Below are 24,914 nucleotides of genomic sequence, written 5' to 3' on the forward strand. Positions count from 1 at the left end.
TGGGGCCTATTTCGTTGAAAGTCGTAGGTGTACGAAGACTTTTGGGAGCCACTGTATTTAACGCCTGAAAAGTGGATGGATGTGTGTAGGAATGAATTTGTGCATTTATTTATCAGTTGTCATTCAGAATCTTGCAATCAGCGCATAAACCTCCATACCTAGTTCCTATTGTTTGATTTAATTTAGTGAATTTCTGTTTAATTGTGCATGTTTCGGCCATAAAGAATTTATCCTGTTTCCGACTCTAAAAAAAGTTTAATCGTCGATGATGAACTTCCCGCAGAAAAAAAATTTAATTTTTATTGATCACCTTGATCAGTTAAAGAACAATGAATCAAGGTTTGCAGATTTGATCAACTTACAAATTACTGACTGGATTTTAGACCCATTTAGTTTTGAAGATGTGGAACTCTTTGCAGACAGAGTTTATGGATTTGAAATTTGATTGTGAATCAAAAATTACTTTCAAGCAATACGGTTAAGAACTTGCCTGGGTGAAGCTTATGGGAACTTACCCACAACTTTGGAAAAAAGTTGAACAGCTCCTCATCTCATCCCTCTCAACATACTTAGTTGAAAGAGGATTTAGCTCTGTAGTGCAGCTTCTCACTAAGCAAAGAAATAGATGGGACATCTGCCTCAAAGGGGACCTCAGATTCAGACATCAAAGCTTTAACGGAGTTTCATCAAGCACAAGGCAGCCATTAAAAAGGTTAAAAAAAAAAACAAATCTTAACAGTTTAAATTTTTAATTTTTTCCGGAATTCAATTGTTTAAAAAAAAGCATGTTACTGAAAAATGTAATATTCTTATTTTTGCTAAGTATAAAAACATTGGTTAATTAAAGCACTTCAAATTACGTTTTTTCTTTTTTTTTGGGGGGGGGGGGAAGGGCTTAAGAATAAAAAATTCAGTTTTAATGCTAATTATTCGTTTATCATGCACTTTTTGGAGCTCTAAACTAAAATTAGGCGTTTAATAACATTAATCTTCATTAAAATCAGCGCCATCTAATTTGTGTTTTTAAGGGAAGAACGTGGGGGGGGGGGGGCGATAGGTGTAATTTAACTTCCAAAAGGGGCGATGGGCCAAAAAAGGTTGGGAACCACTGCTTTAGAACTATCCTTTAAAAAAAAGAATCAATTATCCTCTGCAATTTGTTAACCGTAACTGAGTAGATAGGAAAACATGAGCCAAAAAAAAAAATTCTGAGATCAGGACCGATTTCTGAAATTTTTGGAAAATCATTACACAAAATGGAAAAATATAGGAATGTTTTTCCATGGATATATATTTGAAAAAAAGCAGACAAAATCCAATAAAATGACACTTATTTCAGTGATATCGAGATAGTTATTTTTTCAGCAAGCTAAAAGCTTTGAAACATTTAAAGTACTCAAAGTTGAATTGGTACCAAAATCTGTACAAGGCATTTTCAAAAACAATCGTTTGAGCTACAATTGGTCATTTGAACTACATGAAAGACTATATGTGACAAAATTATAAACTTTAAAAATCTTTACAGCAGCACACTTAAAGTTAACATGTTATAGTATTAAAATTACAAAGTAAACTCATTAAAAGAAAAAGAATTAATTGAAAACAAGTAAAAAGTTGCAAGTAAAGCCATCTATGTTTTGTATGTTTCATAAAAATAATCAAACAGAAGTGTAAAACATATGCCAACATTAAAGATGTAAGAGTGCAAAGTGCAGAGGAGAAAGAAGAAAAATGTATCAAATGTTTTTGCATTTCTGAGTAGCATTTAACATCCGACAAAAAAAATATAGGAGTTAGTAAGAAAATATAGGAGAATATCTGACAAATTGTGAAAATATAGGAAATATAGGAGATATAGGAGGACTATGAGCCCTGCAATCGGTAGTTGTGTGTTTCAGGAACTTGCGATGAGGTGTATTTAGTTCAGCTCGCACTTCTTCGAAGTCCTCCTAACGGGAAGGCCAACCATAAAAATAGCTATAAGTACTAAGAAGAAGTTCAGGTGCTTCTTCACCTAAATATTGCAATGCTTTGACATACGCATTATGCATTGTATGAATACTGCAAGTACCAATATTTATTAGGCTTTTTTCTCGTGTCTAAAGGATAATAGTGTCAAACAACCTAAAAACCTTTTTATTAACATAAGGACCATCCAAAGGAAAGCATGAGACATTTATTCATGGATAATTATTCTTGGTAAGTGCTTCACATAGCTTCTCAATCGAAATTTCACCAACTGCCTTGCCCAAGAAGAAAGTTTTGAGATGCCTTGTTGTGATGCAACATTGGCTTTCAGACCAATATTTTATTGTTCGTTGCAGTTCTTTCTTGTCTTTGACATTGGTAATTTCATCAAAGCTCAAAGTATAATAGGATAAACATGCTTCCTTTAACATACATTCCCGAAAATAAGGAGCAAGTCCATCTGTACAAGGGATAGAAAGACTGGTTCTGCTCATAGGGTGCAATTGCAAGCGATAAAAAAATTCCCCGATTTCCCGGTAGCATAGCTATTTTTCTTAAACAACAAGGTGGGGGGGGGGCATATTTAAGGCTATTTTTTAATTAATTTCCCTGTTAAAGCTATCATTCAGATACTTTTCAAAGATTTAATTATTTTTAAAAAAATCCTAAGACGCATTTCAAGAAAGGTGAGAAATGTGATCAAATTTGCAAAAGGTGACTAAAAGTAACCAAATTTTCAAAAGGTGACCGACTCCTCGGCCTGTATTACACATGCATGAGTACATTAATTCATTATTTAACTTATTTTATAAAAGAACTGATATTTAAGCTATATTATAGCTATTTAAGCTATATTTTCAGATCTAGTAAACGCTTCTCAAAAATTTAAAGATAAACTGGATTTTCATTGCTTAGTTGCAAGTTTAATGCTTGTAACCAGAGAAATAGTCACATCTGTGGACAGAAAAGAATGAAAAATTCTTCCAGGTTGCAGCACCAAACTGTATTGGTTGAGGGATCAACTCTCAAGAAGCCATTTTGTTTAGTGGGACAGAAACAGAAGCTAGCGTTGAGATTTCTGCGACTTTATTTAAAGTTTTTGTCCTTGATTTATAAAAAGTAAAGATCAACTCATTATATCTATGGATCATACAGATTTAAAATAACAAAGTAAGATAATTCAATAATTTAATAAATTGATAATATTAAATGTAAAATATTTGTTTTTCAACTTTCAAGTCAAAACTTCAAAAGCACATGTTCTTAAATGTAGCAAATGATTGTTTTTATCACATCCATGGACATTACATCTGTGGACACAGTTGGTCCATGGATGTGGCATCAACAAAGTAATTCAAAAAACTTTAAAAATATTTGCTTGCTTGATCTGAACCACTATAATAGCATTAGTACTTTAGGATAGATCTAACTTAATCTTAAGTATTTAACACATTTTGAAAAATCAGCTGCACAATTCCTGCTTTTTCTGAGAATGACCCTAATAGAAGATTCATTTAGCTTCAGTTTCTGCATTTAGGTAAAACAAACAATGGTTCTTGGAAAAATTTATGAGAATATGAGAAAAAATTCATTATAGGGAACATTCAGACTAAATATTCTTTATTTCCACATTTGCATCTATCTGGTAATGAAATACTAGATTCAACAGTTTGATTTTAATAAGGCTTGAATAGCAAGAGTTTATACCTGTAATTAACCTCTACATTTGTGTTTAATATCCTTAGCCTGGCCTCTAGTTCAATAGCAACAGAATTTACCCCATTCCTTTTAATCCATTTTTTTCATATCATTAGCTTTTAATTTCAGCCTTTTAGCTTTAAGAAGACATACAATCTCCTCAAATGTGATGTGTGGTTCAACTTCTCTAATGAGATAAACATGAGGAAAACTTTTTCCAACTGAGTGATCAGTAAGTACTTAAAAGAATAATGGAATTGAACTCCATCTTTTATGCCACACCACAATACAAGGGGGGGGGGAGTACTACAAAAATATACAGCAGAGCCACTTCAGTACAATTTTATATTTTACCCAGGGTAGATAATTTTAAAAGTTTCCAGAGTTAAAACAAGAGTTTACTGAAGAGAAATAACAAGTTGTACATACTTAATCTATTACTTTCAAACAGCATAGGTACACTCTGTTTGTAGTTGCATTTCATTAGATTTTGACCTTTAAACAAATCTTCAGCAAAGGCTTTCTGCTGCAACTGTAAATTAACAACATTTTCATTAAACATTAACTAATATTCTAAAATGAAACTTGACTGATACAATAATATTAACATAGGCACTTGAGATAGCACAGGTCTGGTCATACAGGAAAAGTGCAGAAATTTTTATCATTGCTAAAATAGATTTAGAATTAAATTTTACCACAGCTTCTTTTGTAACATTTATCTTGTTATTAAAAAGAACCCTACTTACTACTGTTAAAGCACCTATTTTCACAAAGCTTAAAGTTTCACAAGCTTGTCGTAATCCCAAAAAAATTAAGCCTTGTAAAGTTTCTTTTCCTAAGGCAGATATCCAAACTTCTGTTTCTGTTCATATAAAATTCACTACACTTTAAGCTCAGGAAATAACTTTATTTTTGCAAAAATTATGGACCGTGAAAATGAGTGCCTTTACAATGCAAGAATATGGGTACAAATCATACACTATACACAAGACAGCTTTTGTTTTTATTTGTGCTTTGGTGAAAAAACTTGTAAAGAATATAACTATTATTGTTCTGGGCAATCATTTAAACTTCAAATATCAATTAGTTTTATGATGATTACCCATTTTGAAAAGTAAGTACAGTGTATTTAAGTTAAATTTGCAATTAAAGTTCCCTGCCATTCTTACTTGCAATTTTAGACTTCTGCATTATTCTACCGGACACTTAAGCACAGAATTATAATTTGAAACACAACACACTTTTCTCAAAGATCCAGAACTTATTGTGTGTTTTATAAATTTTAGTAACTGTACACCTGTCTTGGAAATATTAAGAATTTAAAATTGAGCAGCAGAATTTTTTTCAACTAGTCATGTCAAAGATTTTAATTCCTTACACTAAAAATGTTAACTATTACTAATGTCCAGAAACATAAGATAACAAAAAAAAATAATTCGATACAAAATATTTACAATTCTTTTTTGGTTATATTTCTAGTATTTTGAAATATATTATAATCTTATTTCAGTACCTGAATTTTCTTTGCTTGAGTTAATTGTTTCACATATATTCGAACTAACCAAATTCTATGCAATTTTCTCAGATAGGATGAAGCCTATAAGGGAAAAAATGGTGAATTTTACCATGCAAAATAAGAACTAACAATGCAACTAAAATCATGTGCTGTGATATAAACTCCACACAGATATTTTTATAAAAAGTTTTTTAAAAGTAGTCTCTGCATAATGGAATCACTTAGGGACATAAGAATTTTGATAACAATAAATGAATCATGAAACTAGACAAACTTACCAATTCAAACCACACATACTGAATTTCAAGATAAAATGATATACTGTATTCTATTAAAATATAAATATTTCACATAATTATTTTAAATCATTCGAGGCAGATTATTGAAAACTGTTCAGAAGCTCACTTATAAATTGCTTGTACTAGGAGTTTTTAAATTTTTTTAAAGTAATCAGAGCAGTGTTGTACTCCACCTTTCACCACTTTCAATGCATTCTTCATTTCAGCATTTGTAGGAAGTGGCTCAATACCAAGGCATTCTGCATCTGACTCATTTGTTTCATCTTCCATCTATTTTATATGATATTGGGACACAAATTATTATATTTTATGTTTATGTCAATGATTAAAAACAGGGATATTTTAATCAATTGCTATCTCTTACTGGAGCTCCTGAGATGTCATAATTGAAAGATTTTCTATCATTTCTTTTTTTAGCTTCCTGGCCAGCTTTAACAAAATTAGGAGTAAGAAAAGCAGTTTCTCATAGCTTCCCTGACTTGAAAACTAATAACATTGTTGTGTTGTTGTTGCTAATCCTTCACAATCTAGCAACAGCTAATTCAGATCCATGAGACTGTGAACTCAGGCAAAGTGAATTAACATATAGGAATGGGAGATCCAAGTCCTCTATTGTAAATTCCAGGCAATCCATGTTATGATCAGGAAGACAGGATTGCCTTTGCACTCCATACATGTCAGGAGCGACTTCTTCCCAACTCAGAAGAAGTCATGCATTTTAAATTTCTACTGTCGAGTCTAGAGACAGCTGTTTGATTCGATTTGTGTCCCTAAAACTCTAAGGCACATCCCTGGTGCTTGGGACTGTGCTAATGATTAACAGGTGGGATCAGTCAATCATGCTGGTTTCTAGTTTTAAATATTGAGATCATTACATGAAAACTGATTGAATAATCTCTGTCAGTGCCTCTGCGATACACTCTCTCAGCGAGAAGATCAACCACTCATTGCCTGTGACATTGACATATAAGGGGATCCATTGGAAGAGGACATACCAGTTCTTGGTCAAGTATTTCAACTTTTCTAGTATTTTTACACTGACATGATCCCTAACTTTATTCCAGTCCTGTATGTGCTGTGCTATTGAGCTATGGCTATCAGTAAGGATTCAGATATCACTGAGGCTGGAGTTCTGAGGTACGGCCTTTGATCCTTCATTTACTGTGATTAGTTTGCTCCTAAAAACTAAGCAGCTATCTGGATTATACCTAGAAAGCTTGATGGTGTGTGCCTCCATAAGAATGTCACTTTTGGAATGAGTTTCATGGAAAGAAAGAGCATTAAATTTAGATTTTAAATCAGTAGCTAGTATGTTTTTCCTAATTTTTTAGTTGCGTCACTTTTCTTGCCAGGATGTTACATGTTGTTCTGAGAGTTTCTGCATTCACACCTCAGTCCCTACCAGCAATAAACTTGAGAACAGTCAATGTTCTTCAGCTCTTATCAACCAAATGTTGGATATACTCCTTAATTGATAACATTGAATGACATTTTGATCACATAAAGCAATAATTTTAACTTACGAATGAACAGAGAAAATTCGGATTCAGCAACTTTGATAATAAGCAATTGATAATATAAAGCGCAATCATATTGAGTCGGGACATGCAGGGGGGGGGGGGGACTGTTGGCTCAGGACTGAAGGGGGCCCCTAGATTTTCAAAATGAGGGGCGAAATAGATGTATGGATGTAGGGTAAACAATATGGAGGTAGGCTCGAAAAAGTCACTTGTGACAGGCCTCGAAATTTCTGTGCAAGCCCCTGCATTGCGTGGAGACTACTGTATTACTTTAAAGAACTTATATGAAGAAATAACATTTCCGGGCTTATTGATTGTCGTTAAAATCGTCTCATGGAACTTATCCACCGAGGATATCGGCCGCAGAGCGGCCGCAGAGCTTGAAAAAACGCCTGGATTTTCTTTTCCATTTTGACCATGGCCAATAAGCCTAGAGATGTCATTTCTTCATATTGATGCCAGCCTTGAAAGTCTTAAACAGTTTTTAAAAGAACTTGATTGTTAAATACTGCATTATTTTTAGTTATAAAATATAACTGCATACAAGCTGTTTGATTTCATTTCTTGCAATTACCTCTGCGCAGTGATTTGGAGCTGGTGGCCAAGATGAATCCAAAACTGAGGATGGTAGGTTCCGGGATAAACGCTTTAAAAATTCCGCTTTCACATTCCACAAAAACTGCAAATTTATAATATTATGTAATCTTTGCACTTGAAAAATGCTTCTTTTAAACATTCTATTAATAATCAAAACACAATAAGCTAAATTGAATAATAAACATCATTATCCGCATGAAAAACTAAACAATTAGAATAACGCATTGCGGAACTAAATTATAAGAAACTTACGAATTTATTGAACTCATTTTCAGCTTCATTTCGAAGAATGAATCCTTTAATAAACCTGCAAAGAAAAAAACATTTTTTTTTTCTTTTCAAATTAATAGAGAAAACAAATTTTCCAAGCAAAAAGAGAAAACTTGTGCATCTTAAAGATTGCTAAATACAAGTAATTTTATCAAAATCAAAAACCTACTTTCTTATAACTGTGGCAGCCCATTTTCTTCTTTTCATATATTCTCTAGCTAAGTGACCTCGCCAATAACAGGAAATGAAAGTTGCTAAATAAAAGTTTGAACTATGTTATTCCACAAATTTGAATTAAACTAATACTTTTATTGATAAAAGATTATTTCATTGAAAATGTTTATGATGATATGCGGGAGGGGGGGCACATGTTAACATAGTATGTTTTACTAAGATAACTTCAAGCAAAAAATCTTGAGAATTATTCAAGTAATGGCAGTGCCAATCCTACCTCTTGGTCAAACTATTAGAGCAATGGGCCATTTCATGCTTCTGGTGTGGCAACTTCTTTGTTTAAGCAAGTGTTGTATATAGTTTTATCAGTCTTTCTCTCATGAAAACATATTTTAAATTATCTATTACTAGCTGTACCCGACGTGCGTTGCTACGCCAACAAAAAAATACATGATTATACTCATTTTAATGACAATCGGTTGAACAGGGCAGAAGTTGCTACTCTGCAGTGCCACCTGGTGGCGAGTGTCTTCAATGAGCATATTATGCATCTTCTCCGTGGAAAAATACACACATATATATATATATATATATAGCAATTTTCATAATAATCAGTCCAGGTATCAAATGAAGCCGTGACTATACTCAAATTTTGTACTCACGCAGTTTGCAAGATCAATCAATCGCTAAAAATATCAAATAGAAAAAGCTTTAAATCCCCCCGTTACATGAAAAGCCATCTATATATATATATATATAAATGAATGTTTGTCTGTATGTCATCCATGAACTCAAAAACTACCCGGCAGATTTGGCTGAAACTTTCACCGTTTGTTATTTTTGTTACTGTTTTGGTTTCTGTAATATTAATATTAGTGTAACTTATTATAATTGTTAAAAAATTTGTAAATATTTAATTATTACTTTTCTATAATCAGATTGTAAATTTATTGCTACTTATTGCTATAATTATTTAACATTTACTTATTTTAGTTTTTTTTCTTTCTTTTTTTTAACTTTCTTTTGTTATTAAATAGTTTTTATACAATTTAGTGTCATAAAATACTTACAGGAAATAAAAAAAACAAAATATTTTCATTTAATTAAAAACAAGTTTTAAATCATTTTAAAAGTACCAAACTCTGTATGAAGTATAAAAGAAATACATAATCAAAATATTCTTTACAAAATAATAAATTTCTTGTACTACTTAGTCTTATTATTTTTCCTGGTCTACCCAGTTATCAGGACAGGCTGCAAGTAGGACTCGACTGATGCATCGGCGCCGATGGTTCAACAATTTAGCCATCGGCATCGGCGGCCGATGCTAACTTGCAGGAAACATCGACCCATCGGTCTTAAAAACATCGAAAAGCCGATGCAATTGGCCGATGTTTTTGAAAAAAAAAGGACCTTTGTTGTTTTACTTTTTAATACAAAGTAAAAGGAGTTATTGTTTTCAAACAAAATTGTTTACTTAAATTTCAGTATGAATTATTATTTTAGTCATCCCTGAAAGAGTTTTTAATACTGCATTCAGGTACCAAACAAGTTAATTATTGCGTTGTTTCTTGCGACTGGATGTACGTATGTATCTCTCATAAGTCATAACTCAAAAATGGTAAGCTGTAGGAGGTTAAATTTTCGCATATGGGATGTGCGCACATTCCAGTTTTGCACTTCCCTTTTTGTTTTCGATCGGGTGTTCTAAAAAGCATATTAACTGATTTTTTGTGGCTATTAATTACTTATTTCAATGCAAAACTAATATAGGGTCTAGGACTGACGATCACTTATTTGGTGATATATTGCAGAATTGGAGACCATGAAAACAAATATGAGATAGCGAAACCGGTTTTGTTTCATTTTGTTAGATTCCCGTTGAACCGACGGTAAGTTTTAATTTTTCGATATTTGTAATATAAACACAGTAATGTTTTTTCTGTGTCGCTTCCGCAGAGCTACAAGTTTGAGGCCCGTCGAAATACATTTTGGGGCCCTATTTCTCTATCACAGAAGTTGTAAAACATTTATCATAAGCATTTTTGTAACTCCTACGGTGCCCCTATGGTTGTGGGGCCTCTCGCGCAATTCCAACATTTGCTATATTTTAAATCCGCCACTGCACGTCAAAACAAACTCGGGTGCAAGTTTTAAAAGGGTTTTTTTGCTCAATGTTTACGATTATTTTGAACTCTATTTTTTACGACTATTTTTTGAATTTCCGAGAACACTTGCGTGCCCCTCCTCCCACTCCCTCAATTTCTGAAATTAAACTCTAGTTGTACTTCTGAGTTGTTTAAAACTAACACCATTCATGAAATTAGAGATTTTTTTTCAAGCTTTATCTATTATTTAGGAAGAATTTAGAGCATTAATGTAAGACATCGATTAAAGACAATTTGAATAGTGACATAATTCTGAAAACAAAGGGACTTTTGAATTTTTTCCTCGTAAGTGCTGAAGTAGATTCAGAAACTCTTCCGAAGCGTTGGTAGTAGCGGTTCTGTACTAAAAAAATTAAGCCGAAGTTGGGGCCGAAGTTTAACGTTGTGATTTACTCCAAAATCAGAGGGTGGCCCCCCTAATCCACCCTCGTTGTTTCAAGCATTTCTTAAATATTTAGCGACTATTTATTTTGGTCAAAAAATGTCATTTTGCGTATTTCTTATACTTGTTTCACCTATATTTTGTAATGCGCCATCTTTTTTACATCATTAAAAGCGATCGATTTTTTTTTAGTAAGTAGCTATTTTTATGTATTTATATAATATAAAAAAAAACAATGAATAAGTTATTTTTGTTTTCATCATATGTTTAATAATATGTTATAGAGAAGTTTTAAGGATTTTCCATTATGCAATTTTTTAAATTTTAGAAAATTATCATTAAATTGAAAAATTTAATTTGAACTTGTTTGTAGTGCTTCATAAAAGATTAAACAATCAAATTGTTCAATATTACGTGTGCAAACATCAGATCAAATACTATATGTATTCAGTTATTAACTTGGTGTAAATATTGAGTTTGTTTATTGTAGCTGCGTTTTAAGAACCTCTCTCTTTTCATGGCTATTTCTTTTTTCCGCAAAATTTATGTCACTGTTATACATTTTATGAAAAATGCAAACTTTTCTATTCACAAATTTTAAATAAGTATAAAAATATTCCTATTATGATTTAATATTGTAATTTATCTGTTACCTTTTTTGTTTAATTTGATGACTAAAAAATGTCTACGTGCAATCTTTCCACTTTAATTGTGTAATTTGTTAACGGTTTCATAGTTTTAATCTTAATTTTTTTTGAATGATTAAACAACATAATTTAATGTTTTTTTAACTATGTTTAGTTTACTTAAATCCATACATTATTACAATATTACTGAAATCTTAGTTATATGTTCAATTATAAAATAAATCAATTGGTTATTAAACAGTCTCTTTGTTTTTCTTCCTTTTTTTTTTCTTTTTTTTTTGGCTAGTGTTCTTTGTCTTCCATCATACAGCAGTCAAAAAAGGAGAAGCATAACTGCACCCTATACAGATTGTACGTAGTACGATCCAAAAGTTCGGGGGACAAGCTGTATAAAACCTTACCCAGAATATTTCACATTACCGAAGCACATCCACTTTCAAAAGGTCATCTTGAGGGACTATGTACTTCTGCCAGTGTTCATATAACTTTTGGAAACACTCCTGGAAGCCATTTTTTGCTACCTTCTGTGATGCAGTGTTATCTTCTCCTGACGGAAGAAAGCAGCGTCCATGCAAATGAGATTTTTGCCGGGAACAGGTAAAAGTCACACGGAGCTAAGTCCGACGAAACGATACGTTATTTGTTTGTCATATCAGAGTATTGACCAATCGAACCGTGCATCCTCAACATGAAAGTCGCCTTCTTCCCCACGATGAAGTTAAAGCAGCAGCGCAAGAGGCTTTACTGGAGGTTGCAATAAATATCTTCTAGGAGTCCTTCTAAAAGCTATGCGAACGTTGGCAAAAGTGCATAGTCATTCAAGGTGACTATTTTGTAGATAGATGTACTTCGGTAATGTGAACTATTCACGGTAAATTTTATACAACTTGTCCTCGAAATTTTAGATCATACTACGTACGTATGAGTTTTCAACTTACTATTTCATTACTTTTTTGAGTGACGTAAGTTTACGCGCATGAAGACATCACAAGAGAATTTGCGCCAATTAACTAAAGGGGCGTTCAAAATGAATATTTCGGTTATCTATATGTTCTTAGGTACATATGCATGTACATATGTGCCGAAAAAACTTGTGAAGTTTCAATTGGATGATCGTAAAATAAAAATTTAGGTCGAAATCTGTTTTTTTTTTTTTTTTGGGGGGGGAGCACAATTCCTTATTCGTAGAAAGGAAGTAAAATGAAATGAATCAATGATCCTTTCAATCCCTGACAATCTTATCAATTTATTTCTGTTTTTTTTTTTGCCATCGGCCAACAGCATCGGCCATCGGCCATTTGGAGGAAAACAATCGGTGATCGGCCATCGGCCATCTTTGAACAATCAGCCAACAATCGGCATCGGCCCATCGGCCAAAAAATGCCATCGGTCGAGCCCTAGCTGCAAGACTAAAATTTGACAGTGAACAGTTTATCAATAGAGAAATACTTTCTCAGTGACACAATTACCGCACAATTTAAACTAGCTCAGCATAGGTTACAAACCTTTCAATGACCTCTATTGTCTCAATATGCCTCTAGTTAGTTAAAATAATTTTTTTTTTAAGTTTACCATGTTAAAATCTTGTTTAATGATTTTAACAAAAATAGAACTGTAGCTCAGAATCCTGCAATAAGTTCAGATTATATTTTTATGAAAATTTCTTGGCCTACAGTTTTTGTGACCTTCGAATTATTAGCATGATGTCTAACCATTTGATTAATAGGTCCTTGTTCTGGGATGCTGCATTGAAGAAGAAAAAACATAATAAATCAGCTTCTTTGAAAAAATAGCCAAAATGTTAATTATTTTTTATTTTTTGCCCAAAGTGGTGAAATAAACTTCCAAACTATGCCTTACTTATGAAGTTTGATAAAATATTGAGAGGGTTATGGCATTCAAGAAAAAAAAATACGACTTTGAGAAATAATATATGATAACATGATAGAGAGAATCTTAAAACTTACCAGATTTTTGCATACTTAAGTACTTCTTTCTCTGAATATAGCACCTAAATTTGGCCTGAATGATAGTAGCTGAAAAATATTTGGAACTTTAGTTGTAAACGGGCTAAAACTATGAGCACATACAAATGTATTATACATAAGAACTGTATTAGCATGCAACAGCTAAAAAAAATTAAATTGAAAGATAACATCTGTCCTGCTTTGATAAAATAATTACCGCAACAGCACTTGGCAAAGATTGATTCGAAAAGTATTATGATTTTTAAGTAAATTAGCTACATGATTAAATTACTGGAAAAATGACAAGAAAAAAAAAGTAAGAATAGAGCTAGAAGGAAAAACGGAAAAGTCTAATGCTTAAAAAAAGAAAAAAAAAAGGCGAAATATTGTATGTGCAGCCTATTTTCTGAGTCGGCTAAATACTTCTGCACACCAGTGGGGACAATTCTGCTTTTAACTGATTTAGTCTCAAATACAATAATATGCGAAAGCATTTATGATGGCTTGTTTCCTGGTTGGTTTTCAGCCTAAATTAATAGTGCGTAATTTAATGTTCAAAAATTTTCCATTTGAATTATGAAATTTTAATGATATGTCACTATTGATTATATCGTTTATGCAACACCACACACCAGTTTTGTACTAACATTCATGCCAGTTTTGACGTAAGAAAGAGTATTTAGATTTTAAATCAATATTTTTTTCCGAAATCTTGAGTGTCACTTCTGCTGCAGAGGTGATATATTGGGACAGTCCAGAACACAAACATACCAATACCATATATATATATCTAGTTTGGAAGAAAAGTGCCACTATACGAAACTTAATTCTTTTCACTTAAGATAACGTCCTTTGAAGGCCTTTGTTTGGAAAATAATGAGATTTTTTGCTATAATATTAACCACTGGAGAGCACAGCAAACTTATTTTTCTTAATGAATATTTGCCTGAAGAGTTCAACTTCAAACCCCTCAACTGTAAAATTTCATTTCTTCCTATTGTGGCACTCTTCTTCCAAATGAGATATGTGTAAGAGAAAATACATTGGTAGGATTAATTAAAAATGTATTTGTGACAAGGATAAAAGTTATATACAACCAGGATGAACTTTTATTATTGACTGATGGTGTAAGTGAAAATGATAAACATTTGCCGTCAAGGGCCAAATTTAACATCCTTTAACTGAAAAGATAACACTGGTACAAAAACATATTTCTTAAAAGATTTGATTAACAAAAACTGACTAAAAGAGGCAGGGGGGTGATCTCCAGACAGTAATAATTGCTGAATATTAAAGATTTCAACATTTAATTGAACCCATATTCAAGTTTCACACTAAGAAAAAGTCTAATGTAGGATTTTCTGCCATGCTCAAAATATTAAATGGGACTTTTGTGGGAACTGCCTGCAAACACATTTTTGTTCAGAGGGATTTTTGAAAGTATTGCTGCTGGAATCATAAAATTCAGTGTCTTAGTGTCAACCTTGCAACATTGGAAGTTTTTTTTTTTTTTTTAATTTTCACTGAACTATTCAATAAACAAGCATGCAACCACATAATTTTTTTGTATGTTTGAAATTTTAAAAACCAATAAAACTAAAACTTTTTCACATTGCACAAAATTTACGATGCATAAGTAGCAATTAGTAAAAAAAAAATCTGTAAAATACAAAACTTTCTTTGATGATTTACGCAAGTAAATATTACAACTCTTTTGCCAATATCTGAAAAAATTGCGTAGTTTACATACACTAAAAAAAATCACTCAGATACTTACCTAGTTTATGCTTAAATTTCTGGAACTCATCTTCGGTCCAAAATAGAGTTTTTGGGAATCGAATAAATATTTTTGATCTATATGAAAAGTTTTGAAATATTAAAACAGTAATCAAACAATGTATAAGAGTAATATGCAATAATTATATTTATCTTTATGTAATATGGCAAATAGTCACTTCCATATTTAATGAAGCAGTTTTTCATACATAGAAATGGTATTATGCAAAAAAAACATTAGTTGCCAGCAACATTATACACACACTAAAAAATTTAAAAAGCTCAATAATTGTTTCAAAACCGGAATTAATATGTTTGGTTAATGCAAATCTTGAACAAAATTTAGTTAGCATACCTAGTGAAAGGTTTTGTACAAAAATATACAGTCGAACCCTTATAATCGAAATAAGAGCATACCCTTATAACCGCATAACTCAAAAAGACCACAAAAATGTGATCTTTATGATCAAGTGCTCCTAAAAAAATATGAAAAAGGTTCATAAAGCAAGACCAGACACTCTGTCAGGCTTAACCTAGGTCGTCACGATTATGTAACAGAGAAAGTGCATACCTAACAGAGTGAAGGGGCTTACAAGACCAAAATCTGCACATGTGCATCCCTTAGATCACCGAATTGACTTAAGTAAAACACCCCCAATAAAAGCTCCCCTCACAGTAGAAAAGGGAAAATACCCAATCCGAGTTGTAGCCTTTGAGGCCAGGGTTGGTCGGATTGGACCCAATTGGGTTGGACCCAGTGGGTTTTTTTTTTTTGAAAAAACCCATTATTTTGCCCACTTTTGGGTTTTTTTACATTTTCTGAGAAGTTTTTTAGAAAAATAATTTAAATACTTTCTCATTTGTTCTTCAGCACAGACAACGGACATAAAAAATGGATTTTGAACTTGAATAGTATTTCTTAACTCTTAACGGCATTAAAAAAATACTTCAAAGATTTTAAATAAATATGTTTAACTTTTTTCTTTAACTGGTCTCAATAAATAACTCAAATTATCTTGATTAAGTCCTGTCACATCTGATTTTCTCAATATTTGTAGACTGTACAGAGGAAACTACTCTATCTAAAAGGCTTTCATTTGAATTATTTTCTGCAAACCAACATGTCACAAATCTTCAATAAACAAGGTATATTTTTAGAAATTAACAGGTTTTTTACAAACGTTTGAACAGAAAACGAAATAGGATGAACAGTATTTCCATTATTTTACGAAAAAGTTTTCTTACTCTGTACATAGAAATAGAAAAACAAGCAACATAAAATTCAAAGAAATGTCTTGATTAAGCTGGAATTCAGTAATAAGGGATTTAAATTACTTGAGGTTCTACATTAGTTTTACATGACAAAATGAAATACAATAAAGTAAAATGGTAAAAAAATTTAACTAAAACGAACTATAGATTTTATCACTGAAGAAGTAACTTTGTCTTAACTGTTGGTAATAATGAAAACTAAAAAATCTGAAACTTTGCCATTATTGGGTTTTGTTGTCTTTTATACTTTTTTTCAGAAAACGCTGAATTTTAACTAGTTTTGCAGCTTTTTTTTACCCAAAGACAATTTTTGCGCTTTGTCCATATATTTACGCTACAATATGCTACTAGTACCCCTAAAAAAAGACAAAAAAAAAAAAAAAACATTTCTTTTTTAAAAAACCCAGCTTTAGTTTTTTTTTTTTTTTTTTTTTTTGAGTTTTATTTAAAACAAAACCCTGGGTTCATGTGCTTTTTTTAAAAAAAACCTGGGTTTTTGCCAACCCTGTTTGAGGCGGGCAATCTCCAGGAGTAGCGGCAGAACAACAAAGAGATCAAGCCAGGTTCAATTTCTGGATAATCTGTTCGAACTATTAAAGAAAGGAGAGTTTGCTCATAACTCGAAACAAGACATTAACGAAAATTTATGTGAACTTTGAACTTCTGTGTGAACATTGCATAGAGCTATAGAAACTTTTAATTTCACTATTCGGGCATATAATGCTTTACTGTACAAAGAGTAAATAATGAATAAACCTTGTTTTGTCAAGGCAAAGACGTCCCAAACATAACTGGCACAGTACGTCTGGATGCCAAGATGCTTGTTAGTCATATATCTTACTTTTTTGTTGTATAGCAATAAAGCATTTTACACTACATTTTGTGTTGTGGCCTTAGTATGGCTTTGTCTCTTTATCACATGTGGATGACCTTTCTGCCCATGCTTGCCTCAGTAAATATTGTTCTTAACCATGTTCTCTACCACTCCTTTAAGTTTGCAGATGAAGTTCTGTGACGCCCTATCCACACCTTGCAACTAATAAAAATTGGAACAAAATAGTTGAAATTTTCTGACCAAATCTAGCGAAAAAGAAAAAACTTACTCTCCAAAAGCATAGTCATCTGCTTTGTACTTCAAATGTTTTATGAGTAACTGCACTCCTTCCTTGGCATTACCATGATAAACAGGCCATGTATCAGGACAAAGACATTTGTATCTTTTGAGAAATTCTTCATACTTCTTCTTGTATGCAAAGCCTGCTCTTCTAACTCTCACGTTTTCCATCAGACCCAAGTACTTCACTTGGTGAGATACAATATTCTTGTCGAAAAACCCTGCAAACATAGCAGAGACAGTAAATAATTTAACAAAAATAATAAGAATTTGATTTAAATAAGGTACACATCCAAATGTGCCTAATTTTAACTGCTATTTCTTTGATTTGGGTCCAATAATAAAGTGTCAACATTTCTAAAGTTTGGTACAAAAGGCCATTTTGCAAAGAAAGAAATGTAGAACTTATTTTATTCAATTCAATTTTATCATTTTTATCTATTTGAGGTTTGGGGGAAATTTGAATAATTAAATTTTACCCTCTGGATAATGCTCCAAAAAAAAACCCCTTAAGCTTTTCAAGTGTGATGTACAAAGATAAAATGAGCTGATTCTAAGGGGAAGAGCTCTGTTAAGATCAACCTTTAATGTCTCATGAAAATGCATAAATACTCCATTTGAGTCACGGTATACAGTGGCGGATGGGGCCGGCGGGCAGCCAGGTAAATGCCTGGTGGGCCGCCTCTGTTTGGGCCACTTTGAATTTTTCAATTAAATAGTTTTTTTTAATAATAACAATAAATGATTTTTCTTTTCTTTTCCTTTTTTCTTCCTTTTATAAAAAAAGCTATTTAAATATCTCTGCAAATATCATAATAATCCGGTATATTTCTAAAGGACTTATCCAAAAATCGTTGCAAGAAAAGTAATGGTTACAAAATTTAAAAGAAAGAACCCTTTCAACGTATGCTGATTAATAAGATATTTTACTGTGTGTCTGTAAATACATCCACTGATAAGATAACGTTGTTGCATAACCGTTGAAGACCTTCTAAGGCCCTAACAGCTCTACCTGTGATACTCTGTAGGGGACAATGAACAAGTAAAGGCTGGGCCGTCGCCAGGAGAGGCGTAGAATTGAGGCTGCCAATTTTAATTTAGTGATGAAAAAAAGAAACGTTCTCGGTATTCAAAAAAATAATAGTAAATAGTAGTATTAAAATGCCAAGTGAAATTCCAGTGACAAAAAGTATTTCTTCAGCAAAATTTTCAAAGAAAATGCAATCCTTGAATGTTAAAAAATTAAACCTATGAATACTATTTAGGAACATCCACGGTTCCTTATTATAGTACCTAACTAAAGACAGCTGAAATTTTTCGAGTCATTATGACAAATTTCGAACATTTTTTCAATGAAAAAAAGTATTCAGTACATAGTACAAATCTATGACAAGTTTCCCCTTATGCAATAAATGAATAAATAAAAAGTCATGACAATTTCATAGGGGCCGCGAAAGCATGTTTTCAATAGAAAAAAAGGTTAAAATGCAGTAAGGGAGATTTACAGTATTGTAACGAATACCAAGTGTTTGAATTTATAAAACAGAAGTAAACTAAAACTTTATCAAGAAATTCTAGTTGGAGGCATGATATTTAAAATAAAATAAAGTTGGGAAAAGAAGACCTACGGTGTCACTGAAAAGTATCCCATCATTCCAAAATGTTAAAGGATAATTTCAACGAATCCCAAATGCTTTAACTTCAAACAAATACAAACATCTGGTTGGAAATTGAAAATTTTACTATAGAAAAACGGAAGAACTAAAATAGTCTTGGAAAAGAAATATTGGGAGGGGGGGGGGGTAAGCGAGTTTTAAAACCAGGGTTCATACTCAATTTGGACAAAAAAATTCCATGACTTTACCAAGACTTTTTCATGACTTCATAAAAATTTTCATGACCTTGTTACACAAAGAGAATAGTACTATTTAACGTCAAACTTGCCAATTTTATCGGAAATGGGCATTAGAAAAACTTTGAGAGCCATTACCTGATTGGAGCACTTACGTATTTGTGACAGAAGAAAACATCTGTGCACACTGCTGAATGTAATAATAAACTATTCTTATTTGTCTTCATTACATAAATTCAAGTAAAATAAAAATATAATGAATGCAATACACTGATGTTTAAATGTCTAATAAATATTTAATAAATAGAAAAGAATAGTAATGAATAGGATAAAAATTGAATAAGTTTAAAATAATAAATTTACTTCATAAAATCACTGCCCTTTGATATCAATAGTGCATCTAATCACTCATGTAACTGGACAGCATATTCGTTCATTAAAGTGAAGCCACTTTTTACAGTAAATTCATTTTTCCAAACCAGATATTTCAGCTGGCTGAAAGGATCAGTTTTGTGAGCTACATGTAGGGCATTACTGTTTTAGAGTGTTAGAATTCCCCTATTTCTATGTTCTATTGCCTGACTAAAGTCTTCATTTTAAAACCTTCAACATATCAAGATAAACTCTGAAAAATTTAATAATGAACTTTTTACAAGAAGTTGAAACGAACTTGGATGCAATTAAATTACACTTTTTTTAAGGGGACGTGGCAAAATCAAGAAAGTGCGAGTCCACTACTACAGAATATAAAATATAAGAAATTCTGAAAATAATGGTGGGATCAAAATTAGTAATGCCCCAGCAGTAAAATCACATCACAGAAAAAGGTAAGTGGCTGTTACAGAAGCGGATGAAATTGGATTCCAAAACTCAGATTTGTTTTTGAGATCGTTCAATTTATATGCAATATTACTAAATCACTCAAAATTTCTAGCGCTCTTTTAGCAATTGTTGCTTTTTTACTGCCCAAGACATTTTCCCATGACTTGAAATAAATTTCCATGACTTTTATGAAAATATTAATTTTCCATGACTTTTCCAGGTCTGAAATTTGTTTATTTTTTTTCCATGACTTTCCAGGATTTCCATGACCTGTACGAACCCTGCAAAACTTTTATTTTGAAAGAGTGCAGGGGAAGAGTTTCCAAATCCGAACTCAGTCCCTTCTTCTATCGCCTACCGTTATCAAAGTCGGCCTACAATTCATATTTAGGACTTAAATTCGAAAAGCTTTCAGAAGAGTGATCACCCAAATCCTGTAGAAACAACTCCACCCCATCCTTAAAAATCATTCAAAATTTCGTCTTTAGGACTTCCATTTAAAAAAATTTCAGAGGTCATCGAACATCCCCCTTGTATCACCAAATATGGTCTGAAATTCCTTTTTTAAAGCTTCATTTCCAAAAAGATTTCTAAGAAAAGCCCCCGAACCCTTGATAACATCAGCGAATACCATCTACAACTGCGTTTTAAAATTCAAATTTTGAAAAATTACCGAAGGAGAGTCTCCGAACAGTTTCACCCACTAACATTAACAAAGATCGTCAAAAACTGGGTTTTAAAAGCTAACATCGAAACATTTTCGTTGGAGCGTGCCCAACACACTTGCCAGCATCACTAAAGGTCATCTTAAATTTCGTATTTCGTTTTATGGGCTTCAATTCCGAATCATCTCCCGAAAACTCCTCCCTCTCACATCATTAAAAGTCAATGAAAATGACGTTTTTTAAGCTTTAATTTCTAAGAATTGTCGGTCTCCTTTACATTATCAAAGACCTACAATCTTTTTCTTTAGATTTCAATTTCGAAAATTCCTGGAGAGTGCCGAGGATTACCGAGTCTCTTCTCTCCCTAACATTACCTAAGATCATCTAAAATGCGTTTTTAAGACAACAAGTTTTTTTTTTAAAATCCGAGGGGGGGAGGGGGAGGAGGAACCGCGGATCTTTGCTCTCATTAATATTGCCAAAGATACACTAAGACGTTCATTAAAATTATACCGTTTCGGGAATTTCAAATAAAAAATTTTGCCTAGAATGAATTCCTGAATCCCTTCTGCCCCTCCCCCCTCCCTAGTGTTTCTAAACATAGCTTACGCACACGTTTTCAAGCTCTTATTTTGAAAAAGGTTTGAGGGAATCCTAAGGTTGAGGGAAAAAGGTTTGAGGGAGTACCTGCTCCCGCAAACATCGCCCAAGATCATCTTAAAAATAGTCTAACAATATGTTTTTGAAGCTATAATTTCGGAAATTTTCCGGGGGAGTACCCCGGAACCCCCGTCCCCCATCATCTGCACGAATATTACAATTTTTACTACGCAGTCTTATTAATTCTCTTTCTCCACATTCGTAAACACAATTCTCCTAATTTGAGTCCTCAAATTCTAATGGTGATTTCCTCCTAAAACTAGAAGCTGTATTCGCTCTCTCTTTTACATTTGAAAACCTAAAGGGAGGGTGGCGGGGGGTCCGTCTCCTCTTCAAGGAGCAAGTATTAATTAAGGAGCGGTTCGTGCTGTCCCATCCACCATTGACGGTATATGATGTACAAAGAACAATAAAGTAACAAAGTAATATTTTAAACATATTGTTGCCTCAGAACAGTAAGACACTTAAGCCCAGAAATAACATAAGGATACCCTACTGCTCTGAGGCAACAATATTTGAAAAGTCTTGTTCGTTATTAAAATTCTAATAAATGTTAAAATAATTTGTAAATAAGATTTTACATATTGTACTACCTTAAAATCTTCGGAGATCCAAGTTTTCACTTTGAATATGAGATTCTAACCTTGATATTGAGATAAGATACATATGTCTAACGAAAAATTACTAACAATTTAAAAAATATATAAAAGTTAAGTTTTTATGCCCATGCAGAAACACTTGCATTGCAATTATGTTAGGCCTCCTCCCTTCCTCTTGCATAGGGCGGTTTCTTCAAAACTAATAATACTTCAGAAAAGGCCAAGACTCTACACAATTTGATTTTTTTCCAAAACTTTGAAAAGAATTATCTTTATCATCAATGTAAAAAATTGCAAATGGAAAAATTTAATACAGTTAACTTATCTTTTAATATTTTGTAAATAAAAATAAGACACATTGTTAGTATATTGCTGTTGTATTGAAATCAAATGCAAAAAAAGAACTAGTAAAAACTATATTAAAAAGATTTTTTTTTTACCTGAACGCTTCTGGTCATTTGGCTTAATACATCGAATGTACCAAGGCTCTTTAGACATTAAAATGTTCATTAATAGAGATAAACTTGTTTTAAACTGAGTAGCAGCCTGGAAAAAAATGCATATACTTCATCTCTTTGCACAAAACTAGTTAAAAACAAAGTTTGAAAGCTACAAAAAAATAAATAAAGCAATGATGCACAAAACGACTTAAAATAATAGGTACACTTACAGTAACAGGTCTTTTTTTATCCGAGATTTCCTCAGTTCTAAATGTCTTCATTACAATTTCATTCTTGGACTCTGTCATCACCTGAAAATAAAATTTTACAGTTGACAATCAATGCAATTCTAAACTAAACAATCAATCCTAAAAGATATCAACACTTACTTTTTATAATTTTTTCGAAACATAAGAAATAAGGATTATCCCCCCCCCTCACTCCCTTTCAAAAATGCAATGAGGAAATTACCAAATTGATTTGAATATGCAATTATACATAAATGATAGATTAATGTGAGAACAAAAGATGAATGATTGGATTAAAAATCCACTTGTATGATTTCCTTATATTATTTACAGAAAAAATCTACCTAGCGTGCAGTACATTGATGGTGCAAAATCACCATTACTTCTGTCTGATTTTTTAAAAAATATCTTATAATAGCAAACTAAGCAATTTTTATAAAGTTATAATTACTTTTTCAAGAAAACAAGATTGCAATTTCCAAAAATAATTTTGAACTACTGAAAGTATAGATCAACACTCCACTTTTTTACAAATGGTATTATCTACTAAAAACATTTGTACAAACCATACTTATGAAAAAAGAGAAAGATAACAAAAATAGGCCAAAAAAAAAAAAAAAAAGAGCATTGTTTTGTGAACAAATAAAATGCATTTGTAGTTAGAAGAGAAAATCCAAACTAGATAAAATAAATAAATGAATAGCTATCAGAACTTTTTATAAAATACAGGAACCATGAGTACAAGTGATTATGTATTTGCTTTTATAATAACCAGGAAAAAAAGAATTAAAAGAGAAAACTGATGATTAGTTTGATGATATACATTAAAATCTTGGGGGATCTGATTCATTTGAAGAAATCTTTACAATTGAAACATATTTAATATGCTAATGATAATTTTTTTCCTCGTTTGAATGACAAAACATAAGCCTCATCTGCTATTTTGGCAAAGCTAGTGCTTGGTACAATGCAGATGTCAAATGCACACAAGGGATTAAGAAACAGAAAACTCAATATACTGTCCACAGATGGAATGTGCTGACACAATTTCTGGAGAATGTAGCATACATTTTAATGTGAGCAACTAATATGTTTGACAAGGGTGACGGCATGTAAACATTTGCTTGTGTACGGGCATAAAAGTTAAGAAAAACCTATCACAGTAAACATGATCACATTGACACTGCATTTTAAAAGCATAACACACGCTTTCGAATAGTTACAGTGAATGACTCAGTGCAAATACACAATACAGTGAAACCTGTGTAAGTTGACCACTTGCGATGCACTACTTTAATGGTTAACTTACAAAGGTTGATTTATATGATAAGGGCTAATTCCGCCCTGAAAAAAGTGGTCAACTTAGACATTTGGTCAACTTACAAGGGTGGTCAACTTCTTAGGTTTTACTGTACATTCAAATGACATGACAAGACATTAATTCAAAACTTATAATTAGCTTGCTTAAGACATTTACATGATGATCCCTGAATTATCAAGCCGTATCTGATATAAAATTGTCTATTATGAATAACTTAAAAATTAAAGAAAGCAGAACTGCTAAATTTCAGATTGTATTTTTTAAGTCATTTCCGATTTTGATTTAGCTAATAAATTTTTTGAAAACAAGTTTGAAAGTTCACTAAACTCTAAGAGAAATTTCAAAAATTTAAATTCTGTTTATTAAACTAATCCAATCAATTTCTTTTCCTTAAATGTTGATTTTAACCAAGCTGAATCCTCACAGAACTTCATCGCTCTAGTCTCTCTTCTTTAGTAATCATTATTCATATCTTGTAATATAAATTACAAAATTTCATTGTATCAGAAGCCTGTATAAATTCTGACCATTAAAAAACATTCATAACTGAAAAGTCTCCCTCGACAAAACTTTCTACTTTGGTGGTTATTTCCAACCAAAAAAATTCTATGATGATTGGTTCGACTTCTGAATAAAGGGTATTTTCCCTTTTAATTTAAATATCCCTAAGAATATGTATTGTATTCAAAACGAAAGCAAGAAGTTCATTAACAAACAATATTTCTCGGCAGATGCCGCCTGAAATAAATTTAGATTTGCTGTTATTTCTACAGATTGTGAATCATTTGAAATGCCTAAAACTAGTAAGATTGATTGCCAAGTGAAACATTTAAGTTTGTTTTTCTGTACAATAGCTTCATTTTAAAGTGAACCAAAAGCATTGTTATTGATATTGGTAAATATTTTGTAACAACATAATTTTGTAATAGACTCCTA

General features: G+C 32.1%; 1 protein-coding gene across 1 annotated transcript in view; it reads right to left on the reverse strand.

Annotated features, from left to right (window-relative positions):
* Positions 1-24,914, reverse strand: part of LOC129216058 (unconventional myosin-Ic-like) — a 65,745-nt gene that overhangs the window by 19,188 nt on the left and 21,643 nt on the right. Inside the window, exons 16-25 of the mRNA XM_054850202.1 lie at positions 22,640-22,720; positions 22,410-22,515; positions 17,361-17,592; positions 14,987-15,063; positions 13,210-13,278; positions 8,041-8,125; positions 7,854-7,908; positions 7,579-7,683; positions 5,183-5,266; positions 4,096-4,198 (exon numbers count right to left, since the gene is read on the reverse strand). Of these exons, the coding sequence (XP_054706177.1) occupies positions 4,096-4,198; positions 5,183-5,266; positions 7,579-7,683; positions 7,854-7,908; positions 8,041-8,125; positions 13,210-13,278; positions 14,987-15,063; positions 17,361-17,592; positions 22,410-22,515; positions 22,640-22,720 (997 nt within the window). The remainder of the gene's footprint in view (positions 1-4,095; positions 4,199-5,182; positions 5,267-7,578; positions 7,684-7,853; positions 7,909-8,040; positions 8,126-13,209; positions 13,279-14,986; positions 15,064-17,360; positions 17,593-22,409; positions 22,516-22,639; positions 22,721-24,914) is intronic.

Source organism: Uloborus diversus, chromosome 2 (genome assembly GCF_026930045.1).
Source record: "Uloborus diversus isolate 005 chromosome 2, Udiv.v.3.1, whole genome shotgun sequence".
NCBI classification, from domain to species: Eukaryota; Metazoa; Arthropoda; class Arachnida; order Araneae; family Uloboridae; genus Uloborus; species Uloborus diversus.